At 43.2% G+C, this 17,777-nt stretch overlaps 1 protein-coding gene and 1 long non-coding RNA gene across 2 annotated transcripts in view; one reads left to right on the top strand and one right to left on the bottom strand.

Annotated features, from left to right (window-relative positions):
• Window positions 1-17,777, bottom strand: part of LOC112561547 (paladin-like) — a 49,545-nt gene that overhangs the window by 27,015 nt on the left and 4,753 nt on the right. Inside the window, exons 2-4 of the mRNA XM_025234109.1 lie at window positions 14,624-15,419; window positions 7,986-8,015; window positions 7,407-7,555 (exon numbers count right to left, since the gene is read on the bottom strand). Of these exons, the coding sequence (XP_025089894.1) occupies window positions 7,407-7,555; window positions 7,986-8,013 (177 nt within the window). The 5' untranslated portion in view covers window positions 8,014-8,015; window positions 14,624-15,419. The remainder of the gene's footprint in view (window positions 1-7,406; window positions 7,556-7,985; window positions 8,016-14,623; window positions 15,420-17,777) is intronic.
• Window positions 1,606-7,009, top strand: LOC112575056. Its single transcript, XR_003101555.1, has 2 exons — window positions 1,606-2,193; window positions 6,252-7,009. It is a non-coding gene; the product is annotated as an uncharacterized LOC112575056 (long non-coding RNA).

Genomic DNA, 17,777 nt, shown 5'->3' with positions numbered 1-17,777 from the left:
GAAGAAATGAATACATTCACGGACATGACATAGAAGAAATGAGAGAGGAAGGATGAAAGAGGAGAAATAGTTGGCGATGGGAAGGAAAGTTGGACTGAACTTCTATTGTTTGGAAAGTCATTGCAAATATTATTGAAATATATATATTTCATATTATTATGACACCCTTGCAGAATATAAAACATAAAAGAGCCGCCATACACAAAACTAGGTTTATATGTCATCTCCTCATTGATAACTCGTTCAAAATGAATGTATATAAATGTGTGTTTATATATGTACATATGTATGTATGATTGTATAACTGTAGATGTATCTATGTGTGTGTCCTTCGCTCAGATAAAGAAAGCTCCTGTCAGCTAAATTCTGACAGCCCGTTGCACTATGTGACAGAAGCAAGTCCCCAAGTGACAGTCTGGACCTGCCTGCAGGTCTGCAGGTCCTAATGAGGACCACGAGACGCACTTGAGGGGCGACAGAAGCCCCACACAGCCGCCAGCAGCCGGCATCCCTCAGGTTTCGTGGGCTTAAACACTACAAGGGCTTCGGTGTCCGGGGGTTGACTGCCACGGTCGTAACACTTTTTGAAAGATCGCACATGAGATTGCAGGCAAATAGTTTGGATGCTGGCGTCTTTAAACTTTTGCTAAACAAACATTGATTTACTGAACCATTTTCGTCCTGGAGAGAGTTGCTGAAACAAGCATGTACAACCAGAACTAAAAAAAATTGTTTGTCAAACAGTACTGCGACCAGTGATTGACCTACCCGCTAATTTGTAAGTTTTATGTCGAGGTCTCTAGACACTCTGACACTTACTGCCGCAAAATAAAGCAAACCGTGGATATTGTTCTGTCTTTGCACTCACCTCGGTGCTAGGATATAACTGAAGCTGGCAGACCAGACATTTGTGCACACCGCAACTAGCAGGGAAAAAACATCTGTTTACTGTCAGAGCTGAGTTAAGCCAATTTTTTGCAACAACTATATTAATGGAAGTAAATGTGTTAATGTAATGAGTCCTCTCGAAGAGAAAACGCGGCGAGAAAACTACTGCCTCCATTTCTCCTTGTCTTGCTGGATAACTGGGAGCCATTGCTTTAATTGCTGTCTGCCCCTGAGGCTTACACTCTGGACCCGAGGTTTTATTTCTCTATCTGATTCATCGACGGCAACATCCGCTTGGCCCCCATCCCACATCTTGTGATGAATCCTGGCACCAGTGGCAGTCGGTCAATGGCTTGTTCTTATGTTTTCATACACAGCTCGTGGCTCCAACTCTGCCGCAAACTGTCTGAAATTGTTCCTCAACCAGCGCCTGAAACTGTCTCAAACTGTGTCTTAACTGCGTTTTAAGTTGTACTTAAAATTGTCTTGCAACCTATGCCTCAAGTTCGAAATGTGACTCGACTCGAACTGTCAAGGTTTGTTCAAGTTTGTTTTGTTTGTCGTTTGCTTTACAGAACTCAGTTTCACCAACAGTCAAAATCTTTTACCGACATCCTGCACTGTGTTTTAGAAATGGTTGTCAGGGTGATTGATGAAAACGTTTGTCAATTATTCACAACGGCTGGACACCGATTCCCATTTTGTACCAATGTATTACAATCTCTGAGTAGTGACGTAAAACTACGTCAACGTATCAGGGTATCAACGTCTCTCCCTTCCAGTTTCTTCAAAATTCTTGTAATTAGCTGCAGCAGGTCTTTTGCTGTTTCTTGTATGAGTGGTGCTGTGTATAAACAGCTGTAGTCGGCCATATTGCTTGTATGATTGGTGTCCTGCGTCATACGTCTTTGTGTGCGTCATTTGTACGACGTCATTTTCAGGGACAATAGACGTCACGAGAGGCAGTTCAACACGTCTACGTGAAGCTGCAAACAGAAGGTCGGTCTGTCGGAGGGAAATCTGTCAACAACAAAATAACAACATTGTGGTTCTACCAACTGATGGACGTGTCGTGTTGTCGACGTCATCGTGCAGCTTCTTTGTGTGCTTTCTCCGGACTTACTCCCTTCTGACCGCTAACATCAACTGTCTTTGCTCCACACCTCTGTGACTTCAGCTGGAGGTCAAAGGTCTCTGTTGCTCATCTTAACTACAACTGAAGATCAACAGTCTCCACTTTCTTCGCCTTCATCTGCCGGGGCTCGTCAACGTGTTGTGTCGGTAATTCGTCGTACGTGTGTTGGGGTAAGTGTGCGTAGGACTTATTACAATTGTATCTGCTCTCTGTCCACAGTCAGCCTGCTTTGCCTGTTGTAGTACTTCCGTCGTCCGTGCCAGATTATTGCCCTCACCCTTCAAGCCAGTGAGACCTCAGCAACACTTAACTACAAGACTGTCATCATGCTTAACATGACAATTATTATACTGAAATCACATTAACACATACACACATAGTCTGTATGTATAAATTAAAATGCATATATATATATGGGGAGTAAAGACGTTTTCGGCAAGAGCATTACTCGGGGCTGGGTGCCTGGGTGGTCCTCAATGCCATCAGTCCTACGTCCCAAACCTAATTGTAACCGACAAAAAAACCTAAAATATGTCAATCACTCGGTTCACTAATGTCACACAACTCCACACCCAACACCTCACATTCCATTGTACCCGATACTTCTGCTCCAACACCTTAACATGGCTGAGAAATTTAATTAAGTCTCCTTTCCTCGCTGGCAGAACGTGTGTAGTAACCTAACAGATTATGTTGCTCACCAAGCAGAGCTTTTAAACATGTTTTATGTATGTGAACCTCGCGCTTCTACAACTGAACCTTTGGCTTCACATCTTCAAAGTCAGCTTGAGGTCAATGAGTGCATACAGCCAACTGTGCCTGTCAAGCCATCATATAAAAACAAGTTCTACCAAAGTCCTTCCTGATGAGACTTGCTACTGAAACCCAAGCTGAAAGGTGATATTTTTCTGAGGACGAAGACAAAAGCGATTACTAAGTGATTTTCACCCAAGGTTCATTAACAAGGACTGTCTACTGTTGAGACATCCCAGCTCCAAGGTATTCCTGATCCTTGAACTTCCTATATCTCGCAGAAAATAAATCTTTCAACGAAAGGAAACAAGACCCGAGGACCACGATCTGCCTTTCAGACAACCGCAGGCAAGAGTTATTTCAAGTAAGATAACCATTGCCTACAGAAGGTGCTTAAAGTCTCAGGTTCTTTGCGGAGATGGAGACTGGAGACCTTATCGCCATCTGCTGCAGCAGCCGACCACAAAAACTGTTAAGCAGCGATTACCTCAGGTTTTGCTATTTTAGAAGCAGCTTCCCATCGAATGACTACAATGGCAAGGAACGACCACACTCTCAGTTGTTACAACTCTTGTTGAGGTTTTTACATCGCTAAGATCTTCTGCTGCTTGCAGCTCACACCTGTGGGATGTCTCCAAGCATCTGTGAAGAAAAAAAAAACCAACAAAAAGATGTTCTCTTCTACTCTTGTGCTCTTTGATTATACGCTTGGCAGTAAATTCGTTTTTAATGGATGGGCGAGTGTTGCATGCGGAGATTGGGAAACTTTGTCTTTGTTTCCTTTCTTTCTCAAACTATCCCTTCATCATCACGTCCTCATCATTTCCTCACCTTCATGTCTATACTTTACTTCTCAGCCTGACCATTTCTTACCACCATATGCAAATCGCCCTCAGGAGAGCACTCTACGTTTCAAACTATTCCATTTTCATTATCGTATGTATATTTTACGTATCACTCATACAGTCATCACAAGCCCTGTCAATGTCTGAGCTTGCCCCCTTCTCACCCACCATCCTCTCTACTGTCCACCGTATGTCCTCCCAGCGGAGAACCTCCCAACATCCGGGAAATCAAATTACGATCATCATGCGGAGGACGTGCCTGGTTCTGGTTCCCCATTCCCTAACCCCTCCCCTCCCCACCCCGAAGAGGATTAGCCGAGTCTGGCACTGCCGGGCCCAGACCTAAAAGGACAGCATGGGTAAATTGTCTTACAAGCTGGAGGAGGCGAGGGAGGGTCAAAAGAGCTCAGCCACTCACAATATTTTTCGCTTGTCTGCTAGGGAAAGGAAGTTATTTGTGAAAACCTCCATCAGCTGATGCTAAAAACATCAGATCAAAGAAAAAATGTCACCAGCCCTTGCACAAGGCATATCTTATAGACATCATAAAAAAATCAAAAAAATCTTGCAAGAAGGCGCCATGGGTCATTCAATTTTTCCCTCGACTGAACACTGTGTGTTGAGGGAGGGGAAGAGGGCTTGACTCCATGAGATACTCCCTTTGTATCATGCCTGACCTGTCTAGCTGGTTGACAGAGAAGTCTGCTGGAATTAAAACGTTCAACAAAAGATAGTGTTAAGAAAAAAAAAAAAAAGAAACAACAAAAGGTCTTCGGGGATTGAAAGATCACAGAAACACCAGCTGCTTTGCCCTTCCTTGTCTTTATGCGACTAGTCTCTATTCCAGAAAAAAATTCAGTGACCGACAAACCAATTTTCTCACTGTGAAATCGTTTTAAGAAAAAGATAAAAATCAGATGAAAAATCGACTACGCTGTTTCTTCATCTTTATCTCAACAACGAATCCGCTATTACTGTTCTTGCAATGATAAATACGGAAGATGCGAGTCTCGTCAACAATCATTTTTGCTAAAGAGAGGGAAACTAAATTATATGTAGAGCCTAGTTTTTGAGAAATATTTAAGTAAAAGAAAGAATCAGAATAAACAGAAAGGGGAAAATTAAAAGGATAAATACATTTCAGGTTTGGGTAAAAAGACATTTCAGATATCGGCAAAATTAGAGCTTGGTGACATGATAAGAATTTCATACCAAGAGTTTTAAACAGTTAAGACTCTGGAATATCCCCTTCGCATCACTTCACATCGTGACAAAATAACCTCTAACACGCATCTAAAGATCCTGAAGTGAGAATCGTAGTCGTTGCCCTGGGATGTACGACTCAATGAAGCCTCGACGATACCGGATATGACGATGTGTCGGCTGCTGTAGCGCAGCTGTATTCCCACCTTCATTATCCACCCTTGCGTCCTCGTTATCAAGTCTCTGATCAACGTCTACGTCAGTTTGAAGAGCCTGGAGACAACATGGAATCGCCACGAGACTTCTGGGGTGAGGGGTACACAGCGTGCCAACAGCCTCCAGCCTAGCAGTCAGCTAAACTACTACAACCTCCAGCCTAGCAATCAGCTAAACTACTACAAACTCCAGTCCTAGCAATCAGCTAAACTACTACAACCTCCAGCCTAGCAGTCAGCTAAACTACTACAACCTCCATTCTAGCAGTCAGCTAAACTACTACAACCTCCATCCTAGCAGTCAGCTAAACTACTTACAGCCTCCAGCCTAGCAGTCAGCTAAACTACAACAACCTCTTTCCTAGCAGTCAGCTAAACTACTTACAACCTCCATTCTAGCAGTCAGCTAAACTACTACAACCTCCATCCTAGCAGTCAGCTAAACTACTTACAACCTGTTTATAAGATAGCGAAATGCGAGAACATTCTTTACGGTTGGATTGTAATCAAAGCTTGCTATCTCATAATTCTCTCAAGAAGTACCAAGATGGCCGCAAATTTAATGAAAGTGTAAACTGATTTCACTTAAAATTCAGCGCGTTTCTCCATTCCTTCTCTTCTTCCAACAGTCTTAACCAGCATTCGTTAGAAGAGACGTTTTAACATAATTTCGCTCCGTAATGCCGGCACAAAAATAAACAGGACGGTGAGCGTTTTGTCACGCCTTTCTTCCTTAATAGGAGGAGGCAATGGGTTCAAGAAAGGAGAAATTATTTATAGGGGCTTTCTCGGGGACAGCTGCGCGCAAAATGCAAGATGGAGTCCTTCGTCAGTTGTGAAAATCGTTACACAGCGAAAATAAATTAATACAAGAAGCTTTACAAACGTGTTTTCTTGCAACGTCATCAAAGTGAATTATCCACGACATTGTGCAGATGGAAAACAGCGGTGACAACACCTAATTTGATGAAGCCATTTTAAAAAGCTACACTAATTTTGATTTAGTTTTTAAAATGAAGCCTCTTGTTTTAAGTATATAAATGTTTTTATTGTACAGCCAATGGGACGTGACAGAACGTGCCTGATTTCAATCAGGACTAGAATGTCAACGGGATTTAAAATAAGGCAGAAAATTGTGGAGAATTCTTGTGCATCCTCCCTCGGACTGTAAGACATTACGCCAAGCTTGAAGTTTTTGTTTTGTTTGTTTAGACAATTCAGTCACTGAGGTGATGGCGCTCCTTCTTGGCCAGGAAACGAACCAACCAGCTGCAGACCGTATACAGCATCCCATCTACGACTTTGTTAAACATACATTAAGCACGGATAGTGACATTATAAAGACTGTACATACAGCCAACAGAAAGTAAACCATCCAGGCTTTACCTACACCAATGACCATGTAGATACAGACCGCAGACTAAACACCAGACCACGTGACAGCTGATGTTCCGCAGGTCACCATGACCTCCCCGCACCGGAAGATCAACAGCGAAATCACAGACTACAGATGTCGCCATTTCCTGTTGGCCTTTAGCTGAATCATGGCCACGTCTACTTTGATTCATCGTCGCCTTCTGATCTGAGACCACGAACACTGGGAAGCTGGACAGGACAGTAATTCGTTTCCAGCGAAAACAAAAGCCGAGGGAGCTTTGGAGGTGACAGCGGATACAACACGTGGAGCAGACAGACTCCACGATAATCTGGTCCTGATGAGTGGTTAATGTGTCAGAAGTCGTGCTTCCACAGCTTGGATCCCATTTCACTGCAAACCTTGGATAAACCCCGGCTACACAGGATGGCGAGGACAAAGCCCGATGGAACAATCTGGCATCAAGTTACACAATGATGCCATACATCAAGTCGCACAGTGATGTCCGTGTCAGATATTAATTAATACTGATGAAGCCGATTCAGTTTACACTTATCAATATTAATCATAAAATTACAAGATGTTTGTGCTAGTTAAGGTACGAGTCCTTCTCAGGCACGTTTCACCTCATCCACTCACCTCCTTGTTGAACTTTAGTGTTGTTGATGCTCAGTAAAGAAAAGTCAGTTATTACTACAACAATAGATTGTTAGTTGATGTAACGCATATTTATGTGACTAGTTTTGTCACATGACGATGAAAATAGGGAAAATGTTACATCACTCACACAAAAGAACTGAGAAACACTTCGGTCACAGTGACGTCACACTAAACACCATGCTCGTAATCCCTGAACACACTCATTGACACGTCACACTAAGCGCACTGTGGACACTCCGATGACAAGCACGTCACAACGCACACAAACACGTCACACCGAACACAAACACGTCACACACACAAACACAAAGAAGCCAATCAAACAACGTTACCTTGATCAAAGGATGCTCCGGCATGTTGTCACCTGCACTTCCTCTGATGACGGTGTCCTTGAGGTCGGAGATGTGCTGAAACTCCTCGCGACAGTCTTTGATGATGACAGGCGCCACCTTGTTCATCCTCACCAGACATCGCTTGTCCTCTACAAAGGAAAAATAATTTGTTTAAAGTACATTTTATGAGTGTGTGGACTTCGAAAGGGCTACTCTGACATTTTGGACTGGAGAAAATGGATTTTAAATAGCAGAGTGTGAAACCTTCAGATAGACAATGATATTCAGAACTGGAGGATGCTTTGTCTGTTAGTATTTTATGTGTTTGTGTGTATATGTATTTGTGAAAAATATACATAGGTGTATGTGTGCATGTACATGTAAGAGTGTGTCTATGTACATGTTTACCGTGAATGTAAACATGTATTTATATCTATATTTGTGTATACATGTGGGTATTAATGTATGCGTGCCAGCTATATGGCATGTGTATGCTACGGGTGCATTTTTGTATGTGTGGATGTGTACGGGTGTTGCATAATTAATGTGTATGTGCGTGTCCACTCCCAGTGTACTCACCAGGTGAGTCGGAAAACCTTTTCGCCATAACTGCACACAAAGAAAATCATGTTACTAGCACGTTAGCATCCTGCGTCCACAACAAAGCTGCGGGTGGAAATACAGACGAGCCACAGACCAGGGCACCCACAGACCAACTGGAAATAACAATTCATTTCATTATCCAACAGGTTTACGTGTGTGTGATGGGGGGGGGGAAGTAGATGAGTGTGTGTGTGTGTGAGTGAGAGAGAGAGAGAATGCATATCATCTGTCTCGTGAGAAATTCATGCAGGCATTTTGAGCATTTGTTGGTATACGGTGAATATTGCATTAAGCACGTAAAGCCGACGTTGATTCCACTTCTGCTTCATTAAAACGACACTGAGACATAACAACAGACGTTTGCAGTCATTCATGAAATATGTACAGACTTGACAAATAAAATAAAGACTCTAATTTTGACAGAGATGCTGACAGCTCCCCTTGCTCCCAATCTCCTGTGACTGTCATGTCATCTCCTGTGACTGTCTGACCGGAAGTCTGTACACCGCCATCAGGGCAGAACGTTGTTTGTCTTTTGACTGTTAGGAAAGCACACAACAAGCAGTTCTCCCAGCCTCTAAAATGAAATAAAAGTTTGATGAACTGCCAGAGTGTGTGGCTAGTTTATTTTCATTGTGATAATGTGGAGTTGGAGCCAGGAGCGTGAACACTAGAACTCATTCACTCATTCACTCACTCCCTCCAGTGAACGGTTCGTGACTCTCGCAGCGCAATGAGACAAAGGTGTGGTTGTCATCAAATTCGAATTTCGGAACGCATGACACAAAATGGGTGAAAAGGAAGAATGTCGGGATAATTTAGTAATCTGGGGGCGTGTTAACAAAAGAATCTTCCATAAAGGACGGGAAGCGTGTTGACAAAACACGGGGAACTCTGAAAGACGAGAAATGTGTTGCCTACAGACCCATCACGTGTTGGGAAAGAACTGGTAATTTGTTTAAAAAAGGGAATGTTTAAAAATAACTAAGAATTTGTTTTAAAATCGTCTTTCAAAGAAAAAGTTGCCTTCCCTTTTTTAAAGACAGGGATGGTGTTGAAGAAAAGGACATTTGTTTAAATGAATGTCGCGGTGACTGTGACATTTCACGAGTAATGTGACAGAGGGACTGTAATGAGGGCAGCATGAAGGAACATGACAAAGTAATGTTATAAGTGGGACTGTAATGAGGGAACAATGAAGGGGACAAAGTTAAGAAGCCTACCATTAGTAGATGTGGATATCTAATGACGGGAAAGTCGCTGGCAGGAGGACCATCTCCACCTCCACTGGTATTTTCTCTTGAGTATTTCTTTGTAATCCACATTCACACTCCTAAACAAACCGGACTTAAACACCGAGAAAGAAAACTAACAAAGTGTGCAGAGGTAAAAATTAAAAATAATGACAAGAAAGATGAAGTTAGACTACTAAGACTTGTGGGAAAAAAGACAAAGGTCGACATCTCACGATGATGAGAAGAGAAACAAGGACTACAGTGGTGAGGACAGAAAGTTGAGACGACAGCCGTGATGATACAGAAACTGCTGAAGGTTGTGAAGAATAGCCAGGATTATTTCTCCTCCCTAAAATTGCGTTTAGCATTAACCGTAGAAAGCATTCCATTATAAAGTCACAATACAAAAAGTCATGAAACTATAATGAACTTTTGTGCACCGACCTTATTTGAGGCAATGATTTGCTTGAACTACTTGGAAATGTTTATGAACACTACTTACTGTAAGCGCACCTTTTTGACTGTTTACATTGAAAGAATGGAATGACAGCTTTATGTAGAAAAACCATTACAGACTACAATAGCTGCGGTAAGAGACAAAACTGCGAACCATTAGAGGTAAGAGCTCTGGGGAACAACGAAAAAGAGTTATTCTCAAGAGAGCAGCTAACTCGTGTCTGACCTCACGACCTTCTCCTCGATGAGATAGATTGGACATCCCCCTGTCCCCCACCCACTGCCCCTGGCCCCCTGCAGTGTACACGGAATCCTGTTCAGTGTTCACGCCGCGCGCCGAGGACAAGAAAACCCTTTTGCTCTGAAAGCAGCGCAAAGCTTCTTTTCACGGTCAGCTGAGCACGAAACCCAGCTTTCCTCTTACAGACTCCGTGGGCTGGTGGGACTTGGCTACTGCAGTCTGGAACTGATGGAACTGATGGAACGGTGCCGAAGGGCCTGCATGATGATTTCACTAAAAGCTGGGACATCGAAAACGCGTTTTGCAGCGTGGACGCACTTGCACGTACGTCTGAACGGGATTAAAGACCATGTCGAATACGTCGGGGTTTGCTTTTTTTATTTATTTATTTTTTTGTTGGGTTTTTTTTTTTTTTGGAGGGGGGGAGTGGTTTCTATCGATAGATATTGACTAAATAAATCAAGCCTGTAAATGACAGCGTCTTACGCGCAATCGGTGTTAAAATATCTGGCGGCAAAGTACGCGGTTTGCACCGGTAACACCGATAGTTAAAATGGGAAAATTGATCAAGCGCTTTGAACCGTAGAACTTATAGAAAAAATATGCCAGCTAGTGGTTTTTTTTTTCCTTTCTTCGGCTATTTACAGATCCTCAGACAGAGCGTGCTGTCCTCGTTTATATTTTTTACAACAGTTTGTCAGTAAGGGCAAAGAGCACCTTACATCATGTTGTGTCCACCTGCTCCAAAGTTATTGGGACAGCTCTGAGTACTCTTCAGACTCTGTTTAACAGGCAGACATTTCTGAAAGTGATGAAAGGCATCTCCTGTCAGGAAATTTTTTAGCTTTTGTGTACCTGCAAGCGGGACCAACAGATTTGAGGCTGTCCGACTTCTGAACGTTACGATGTGGGAATAAATGTATTTACTTTGTAACCACGAATCATGAATATATACGTCGATTTGGTGGAAAGTATTGGAATATATTGTGGTATTGTTGCTTGGTTGTGCTACTCATGCAGAGCCGCCTCCAATTGTCCTCTGGGATGCATGGAAAGATGGAAGCTGATAACAGTATCTAGGTTATTGAAAATTACATTCTTCATATGCAAGAGGTAAGACCTGCGATTAAGCATCTGAAACATAAAGCGGCTGGTCCTGATGGGGTGACACCAGAACTGCTAAGCAATGTTTCTCTCCTTTCTGGTAGTCATCTATTCTCTTCAGACCAGTTTTCAGAATCATGGCCATAGGCTATTATTCATCTATTACATAAGAAAGGAAATATTTAGGATACTAAGAAATACAAAGGCAATTTTATTTTTAATCTATGAAAAAACTATACTTTTGTTCTAAATGAGAGCCTGTCTGAGTAGCTCAAAGAAACAAACGCTGTGGAAGAAATTCAGGGGAGACTGCGACTACGTTTTCAACTACTCACAATGGTACAACTACACCTTTCACAAAAGAAGAAATTAAATGTAACCTTTATAGATTTCCAGAAAGCCTTTGACTCGCTCTAAATTATGGCAAGTGCAGCGGAGAAAGGGTATCGAATGATAAAATGATGATGAAAATATATCGTGCCTTAATGAGTTTTCACACAGTCAGTACGGCACGCGTGCACTCTAAGGTTCTCCTTTCTGTTTCTTCTGTCCTAATGGCATAGCGCAAGGCGATGTAACCAGCTCTGTCCTATTTTCATGATTTATTAGTAAGCACAGGATATTGTTTAGAGTGATATACATGGTGTACAACTTCACACTGATCTTGTCGAAATCTTCATTTATTGCTTGCTGGTGATATATAATATTGCTATCTGACACGTGCATTGGCCTTTGAAATCTGCTAAACATTCTATCCACAAGTCCTGAAATAGTAAACCTTACAGTTAACCTAGAAAAGTCAAACTTCCTCTTCTTCAGAAATGATGGTGCGTTGGCCAGTAGAAAAAATGGACATGTAATAAAAAGTCAAACTAGTGAACTCTTATAAGTATCTTGGCTTATTCTTTACGAATGTCTTCAATAGACTAACGACAAAAGCTAAACAAGATGTTGAAAGTTTTAAAGCGTTTGGCAGATTATGGATCCAAATCTTCTGTTTAAACTTTCGGACAACCAAAGAAGACCATTGCTCTTTGACGGGTCCGAAATATGGAGCCTAAAAACTTCTCTTCCTGTGGAGGGAATACGTGCCTTTCAGCTCTAGAAGTTGTGAAATGTCAGACCTAAAACTCCAAACGAATCATTTATGGTGGTAATGGTAGATTTCCCCTGTGGGTATACTCCAAAGTTTCATGTTTGCGGTATTGATTATGCTTGAAAGACTTGACTTCAACAGACTAGCACGGAAAGCAGTGTGTTGTTACAATTGCACAGTAGATGAAAGGTGCGCTGGGTATCGAACGTGTCCACGACTCTATATTCGTAGGGTTTTAGATGTTTATGGGTTCTTTGTGGTGTATAGAATGTGAGACTCTTCCTTCTGCTCCACAGGAACCAAAGCGCTTGGTTAGGCATGCTTAGACAATTCCTTATTGACTACCACAAACACGGGAGTTGTAGCTTTGCCGCTCATGTAACATTAAAACCTTGTGTGAAGTTCAAATCATACTTGCACAACGTTAGCAACGCGATTCTGAGATATTCCCTAATTTAAATTTCGTATGCAAATTTCTGACCTGAAGACTCATTGGTAGAAAAACGAGGTTACTTCGGAGTCGCACTTGAAATTTTCCCTTTGTCAGACAGCGCAAGACAATAAAAACATCTTTCCACTGCTATCGTCTAAAACAGTGATGCCCAACCTTTTTCGGCCTGCGGGCCATATCCATTTCGGACAGCCGTGTCGCGGGCCATATCCATTTCGGACAGCCGTGTCGCGGGCCATATCCATTTCGGACAGCCGTGTCGCGGGCCATATCCATTTCGGACAGCCGTGTCGCGGGCCACTTCACCGCAAAAAATACCGAAAAAAAAATAGAGCAGATACCATTTTTATTAGAAACAAGTTGTACTTACCATTAATTATGTAGTAATTAGTGGGATATTTGAAGTCGTTTACCCGAAATCAACTTCTGAATGTCCGGCTGCATCGAAGAGACACCAAGTCGGAGCACTGAATCGAAATGTTCGTCCATCGAAAAAAAGATTGAGAGACGCCCTTACGTAGGGATAAATACTTCTTCTTCCCTTTTTTCGTTTTTTTTTTCGGTTTTTTATTACTAACATGCTAATTTCCTGTACTGTGGGCAGAAGTTTCGCGGGCCGGATGGCACCGCGTCGTGGGCCGAATATGGCCCGCGGGCCGTAGGTTGGGCATCCCTGGTCTAAAAGATCTGAGAATTTGAGTTTTGAAGGTTTGTCACATTGTTTTGTTTAAAGATGCTTTTCACCGAGCTGTACTCCTATATACCTTTATTATTGTTTTCAATGTCATGAGGAAGTCACTTCAAATTAACGTCTTTGATTAACCTCTATGTCGCTGCTTTGGACATTAAGAGAAAATGTTTAATTAGACTTATTATGCAATGATACTGTATCATGATATACTTTACAGGCTTCTTATTAATGCAGTTGAGCTCATCATCTGAATGTTGAGGCCACTTGGATTTAGTCAATAAAAATTCGTTCGCTTTCTGTTTGTTTGTTGTTGTTTTTTTCTCCCTCTTTCTTTTCCGCCACACACGACGTTCAATGCAAGACAGTTTTCCTCTGTTTTCATCTACCCGTCTGTGAGTATGTTCTATGCAGAAGGAGGTGGCGCTGTTTCCCTCTGCGCACATACGTTCCAAAGAAAATTGGAGCGAAAGAAGAATGAAGCACAGAGTAAAAGTGGGAGAAGTACTGGTGGCGACACCGCCTGCTGAACAGACTCGTAACTCAGACAGACTCGGCCATTAGACTAAGAAAAGGGAGGTGACTAGACGCACAGACACAAAGTAAGAGTGTTTTATGTCCACCTTGTCAAACGATCGCTAAAGTCGCTAAGCATCCTGCTTTTAAACGATCGCCAGAGGTCGCTGAGCCTGATGAAACGAAGGATCGTTGTTTCTCCGTCTGCTGCAGTCAAACGACGAGGTTTAGCGACGTTTGCTATCAAAACATCGCTTTTCAAACACTTGCTGTGGTCAAACGATCGCCATCATCACTAACAGCAGCTGCGGTTCGTATCCGAGGCGAGATACGAATTTTTATCAGTCACTAAATAATAATCATGTGATTATCGTGATCAGTATTATTTGAAAGCGGACACCATGGCCAGTGCAATGCCTGACCATATGGAAACACACCGTTACACAATTGTTACTGTAATGCCTGTAATCTACAGATATGTGTGTATATAGTCAACGGCATTTATAAAGGCATCTGTGGAGAGTCTCCGACAGAATTCCTCGCTAGAGATAGGGGCTGAGGGGAAAGCGTGAAAGAAAAGTGATGATGATGATGGATGATTGATGATGATGGATGATTGATGATTGATCATGATGATAAAAAAGGCGAGAGGAGAACGGAAATTTTGAATGAGAGTTCTTAGTCTGTAAGTTCTCTCCTTAAAAATAACTAAACCACCAGAATCAATCACAATGATCTGAACACATCAAACGGAATGCCATCAAGACCAACAGTCAGACCAACGCCATCAACCAAACCTCGACAGCATCATCGCTTGCGTCACTCACCTGCGGTGTAGAAAATGTCGTCCTCCGAGAATTGCTCCCTGACCAAGGCAGCACTGCCGCTAAGAGTGACCTGCAGGTAACCTCCTTTGTTGACGCCGCCGTCCACCGCACTGCCAGCAGCTGCCGTCGTCGTTGTCGCCGAGAGACAAAGTGAGGCAGACGACCTGCCGCTACCCCGCACTTGCGCTCGCGGCGACTGGGCGGCAGTCTGCTGCTGCTGCTGCTGCTGGTGCTTGTGCTTGTGCTGTCGTGATGGAGTTTCGGCGAGCTGGGCGGCGGTGTGGCGCACGTGCTGGCGCTGGTGCCCATCTTTGGCGGGGGTGGGGCAGGGAGGGGCGGTCCAGTTAGGCCACGTGACTGTTGCTACGCAGCTATAAGGGGGGTAAAGAGTGCTGGAGGCAGGGTTGTGGGTGGGGGATGACCGGTGAACCAAGGGTAATTAACTCTCGCTGCCCAGGGCTTGGAGGTGGCAGCAAGTCGCTGGACTTAGTGTCCACTGGGCGAGCGACTTGGCAGCACTGGACTTTCTCTTCTCACCAAAATATAAGTCCCGTGCAGATGAAAGATCGACTCTGGAGCCTAACGACCGCTTGACGACGAACGCCACTGGAGACGAGATGTACAGCTGGACAGGAAGGAATGGTGGCACAACTTTGTATCCACTTGTTCTGTCACTCCATCTTTTTGTAACATTGACCCGTGAGAACGATGACAGGGTGGCTTTAAAGGACTGTTATGATGATAACACCATGTCTGTCATCATAAGGACGTGGTGTGTCCCTGTACACGTCTCCTGCTGATAGGAAAACAGACGATTTAATAAAAGAAAAAAGGAAAAACAATTAAAAAAACACAGACACAGGCTTGTTACAAGTTGTTTAAAAGTGATATCGAGCTTTGGATATTATCTGGAAGCTATATTCATTGGGGAATTAGAACGACAGAAAGTAAATACATGTGTGTGGGGAGAAGTGGGTCGTTTTTGGTTGAAAATAAGGATGAATGTGACCCCGCTATTTATAGGATATTGAGGTCAAATATCTGTGCATCAGGATCTAAATACAGTTGTCCTGCTCATATATCTTCAGTCTCACCATCTAAATATGGAAACAACCGGAAGTCTAAAGCATCAGTTTTCCTCTCCTTTGCTCGAGAATGTCGAGTTCTGTGTACATGGGAGACTTTGAAATATTTCATTCGTTTCCTTGCTTGTATTTTTACTTCCATGGCAGCAGGACCACAATATACAAGCACAGGGGAAGATGTATGTCAGAGAGAGAGAGAGAGAAGGACGGAGGGGGAATGACACGTTATCGACGATTGAAGTTTTTAAGCCGCAGTAAGCAGTGGAATGAGATACGGTTGTATGTTTGTTTTCTTGTTGACACTCAGACCTAGCCACAGAGAGTGAGAGAAAATGTGTACTCGCGCGTGATATGTAATTGTGCTAGGCACGTTTTTGTGTTTGTTTTTTTCTTAGTCACAAAATCCGAAAACTAGAAGAAAAATAAAAAATGAAAACACGAAAAAAGAAACAAATTCTCTCTTTGATCTTCATATACAACATGCGTACCCACGCAAATCCACGCTCGCACACATACAGAACACGGAGCCCCATGTGGACCTAGAGCTTGACGATGGACACGTGACTAGGTCTGGCCCTTGGAGTTGTTGATGTCCTTGTGTCGCTCATTGAAAACCGCAGCAACAAAGCCGACAGACACAACAGAGACATAACTTCCAGTGCAACTCGCAGATGTCCGTGAATAGACCATCCGTCCGGCCACGAGGTTCGCCTATTACACTTATTGCCCATCCTTTCAGGCCGGCCTCCATCTTGGTCACGTGTCAAGCCCTACTTTCTCTGTAACACAAGTTTTCGTCCTCGGTGCCACACCGGCATCAACATGTGAGGCGACCGTATTTTGTACGCTCAGTGAATTAATCACAGGTTCGAAACCTGGGGGAACATTCCACCCTGGAAAGGATGTGACAGTGAATGAACAGTAATTTGCAGGTTTGTATTTTTCGAGGATAATTACATTTCACTTCATTTTCGGACAGTTCACTGTTCGTAGCTGAAAACAGCGACTTCTTCGATGCATTTCGTTGATAAACTCAATAAAAGAAAATTCAAACCAGACATTATCTTGAAAATATCATTAGTGCGAGTCCTATCGCATCTTCGCACTTTTGGTTAAAACTTCCGCCGGATCTACGGGTCCGGAAGTCACGTGATCTTCGCAGCCAATGACCTCACGCTGAAGCCTCGTTGACGAAGTCAGGTGACAGCGACTGTGAATAACGTCTGTTGTCCCTCGCGTGCCGGTCTGTCATCACACCTGTGATGTAAATCACATGTCATTACTGACTGCAGGCAGGCGCACGTCCTGCCCACGACGCTAGAATGTTCTCTGAGCTTCTTCGTGGTCAGAGAGGTGAATGACGTGTGTGTGTGACTGTACCATGCCCACGACACTAGAATGTTCTCTGACACTAGAATGTTCTCTGAGCTTCTTCGTGGTCAGAGAGGTGAATGACGTGTGTGTGTGTGACTATACCATGCCCACGACACTAGAATGTTCTCTCAGCTTCTTCGTGGTCAGAAAGGTGAATGACGTGTGTGTGGGCGGCTATACCATGCCCACGACACTAGAATGTTCTCTGACACTAGAATGTTCTCTGAGCTTCTCTGTGGTCAGAGAGGTGAATGACGTGTGTGTGTGGCCATACCATGAGATTTCTCTTTATTACTTCTCTTGTCTGTGAATCGCAAAACAGAGACCGCAGATATGCAAATGTATTTGATGTGTCAGCCCAGAACATCACAGACACAACGCAGGGGTCAGGTATATGCAGATATATAGCATCGAAATACACTTATCTATTACATATCTAAAAGTTACAATAAAGATGAATGTGACCACGATATAGTAAAGACACAGAATCAGCACAAGGTGACCGAGGATTACAGACACTTGACACGACTGTCTTATTCCCTGCATTTATTCCTATTCTCTGGCGGGGATTTTCTGTGGACGGTTCTGCAATAACAAAGACAGACAGAAAGAAAAAGGAGCTGGAAGAAGAGATAGAAGAAGAATGAGGGCAGGAAGCTGAAAAAAAAGATAAAAATACATTTTTACCGAGAAAC

Source organism: Pomacea canaliculata, linkage group LG1, assembly GCF_003073045.1.
Source record: "Pomacea canaliculata isolate SZHN2017 linkage group LG1, ASM307304v1, whole genome shotgun sequence".
NCBI classification, from domain to species: Eukaryota; Metazoa; Mollusca; class Gastropoda; order Architaenioglossa; family Ampullariidae; genus Pomacea; species Pomacea canaliculata.
This window is presented reverse-complemented; position numbering and strand designations above follow the sequence as displayed.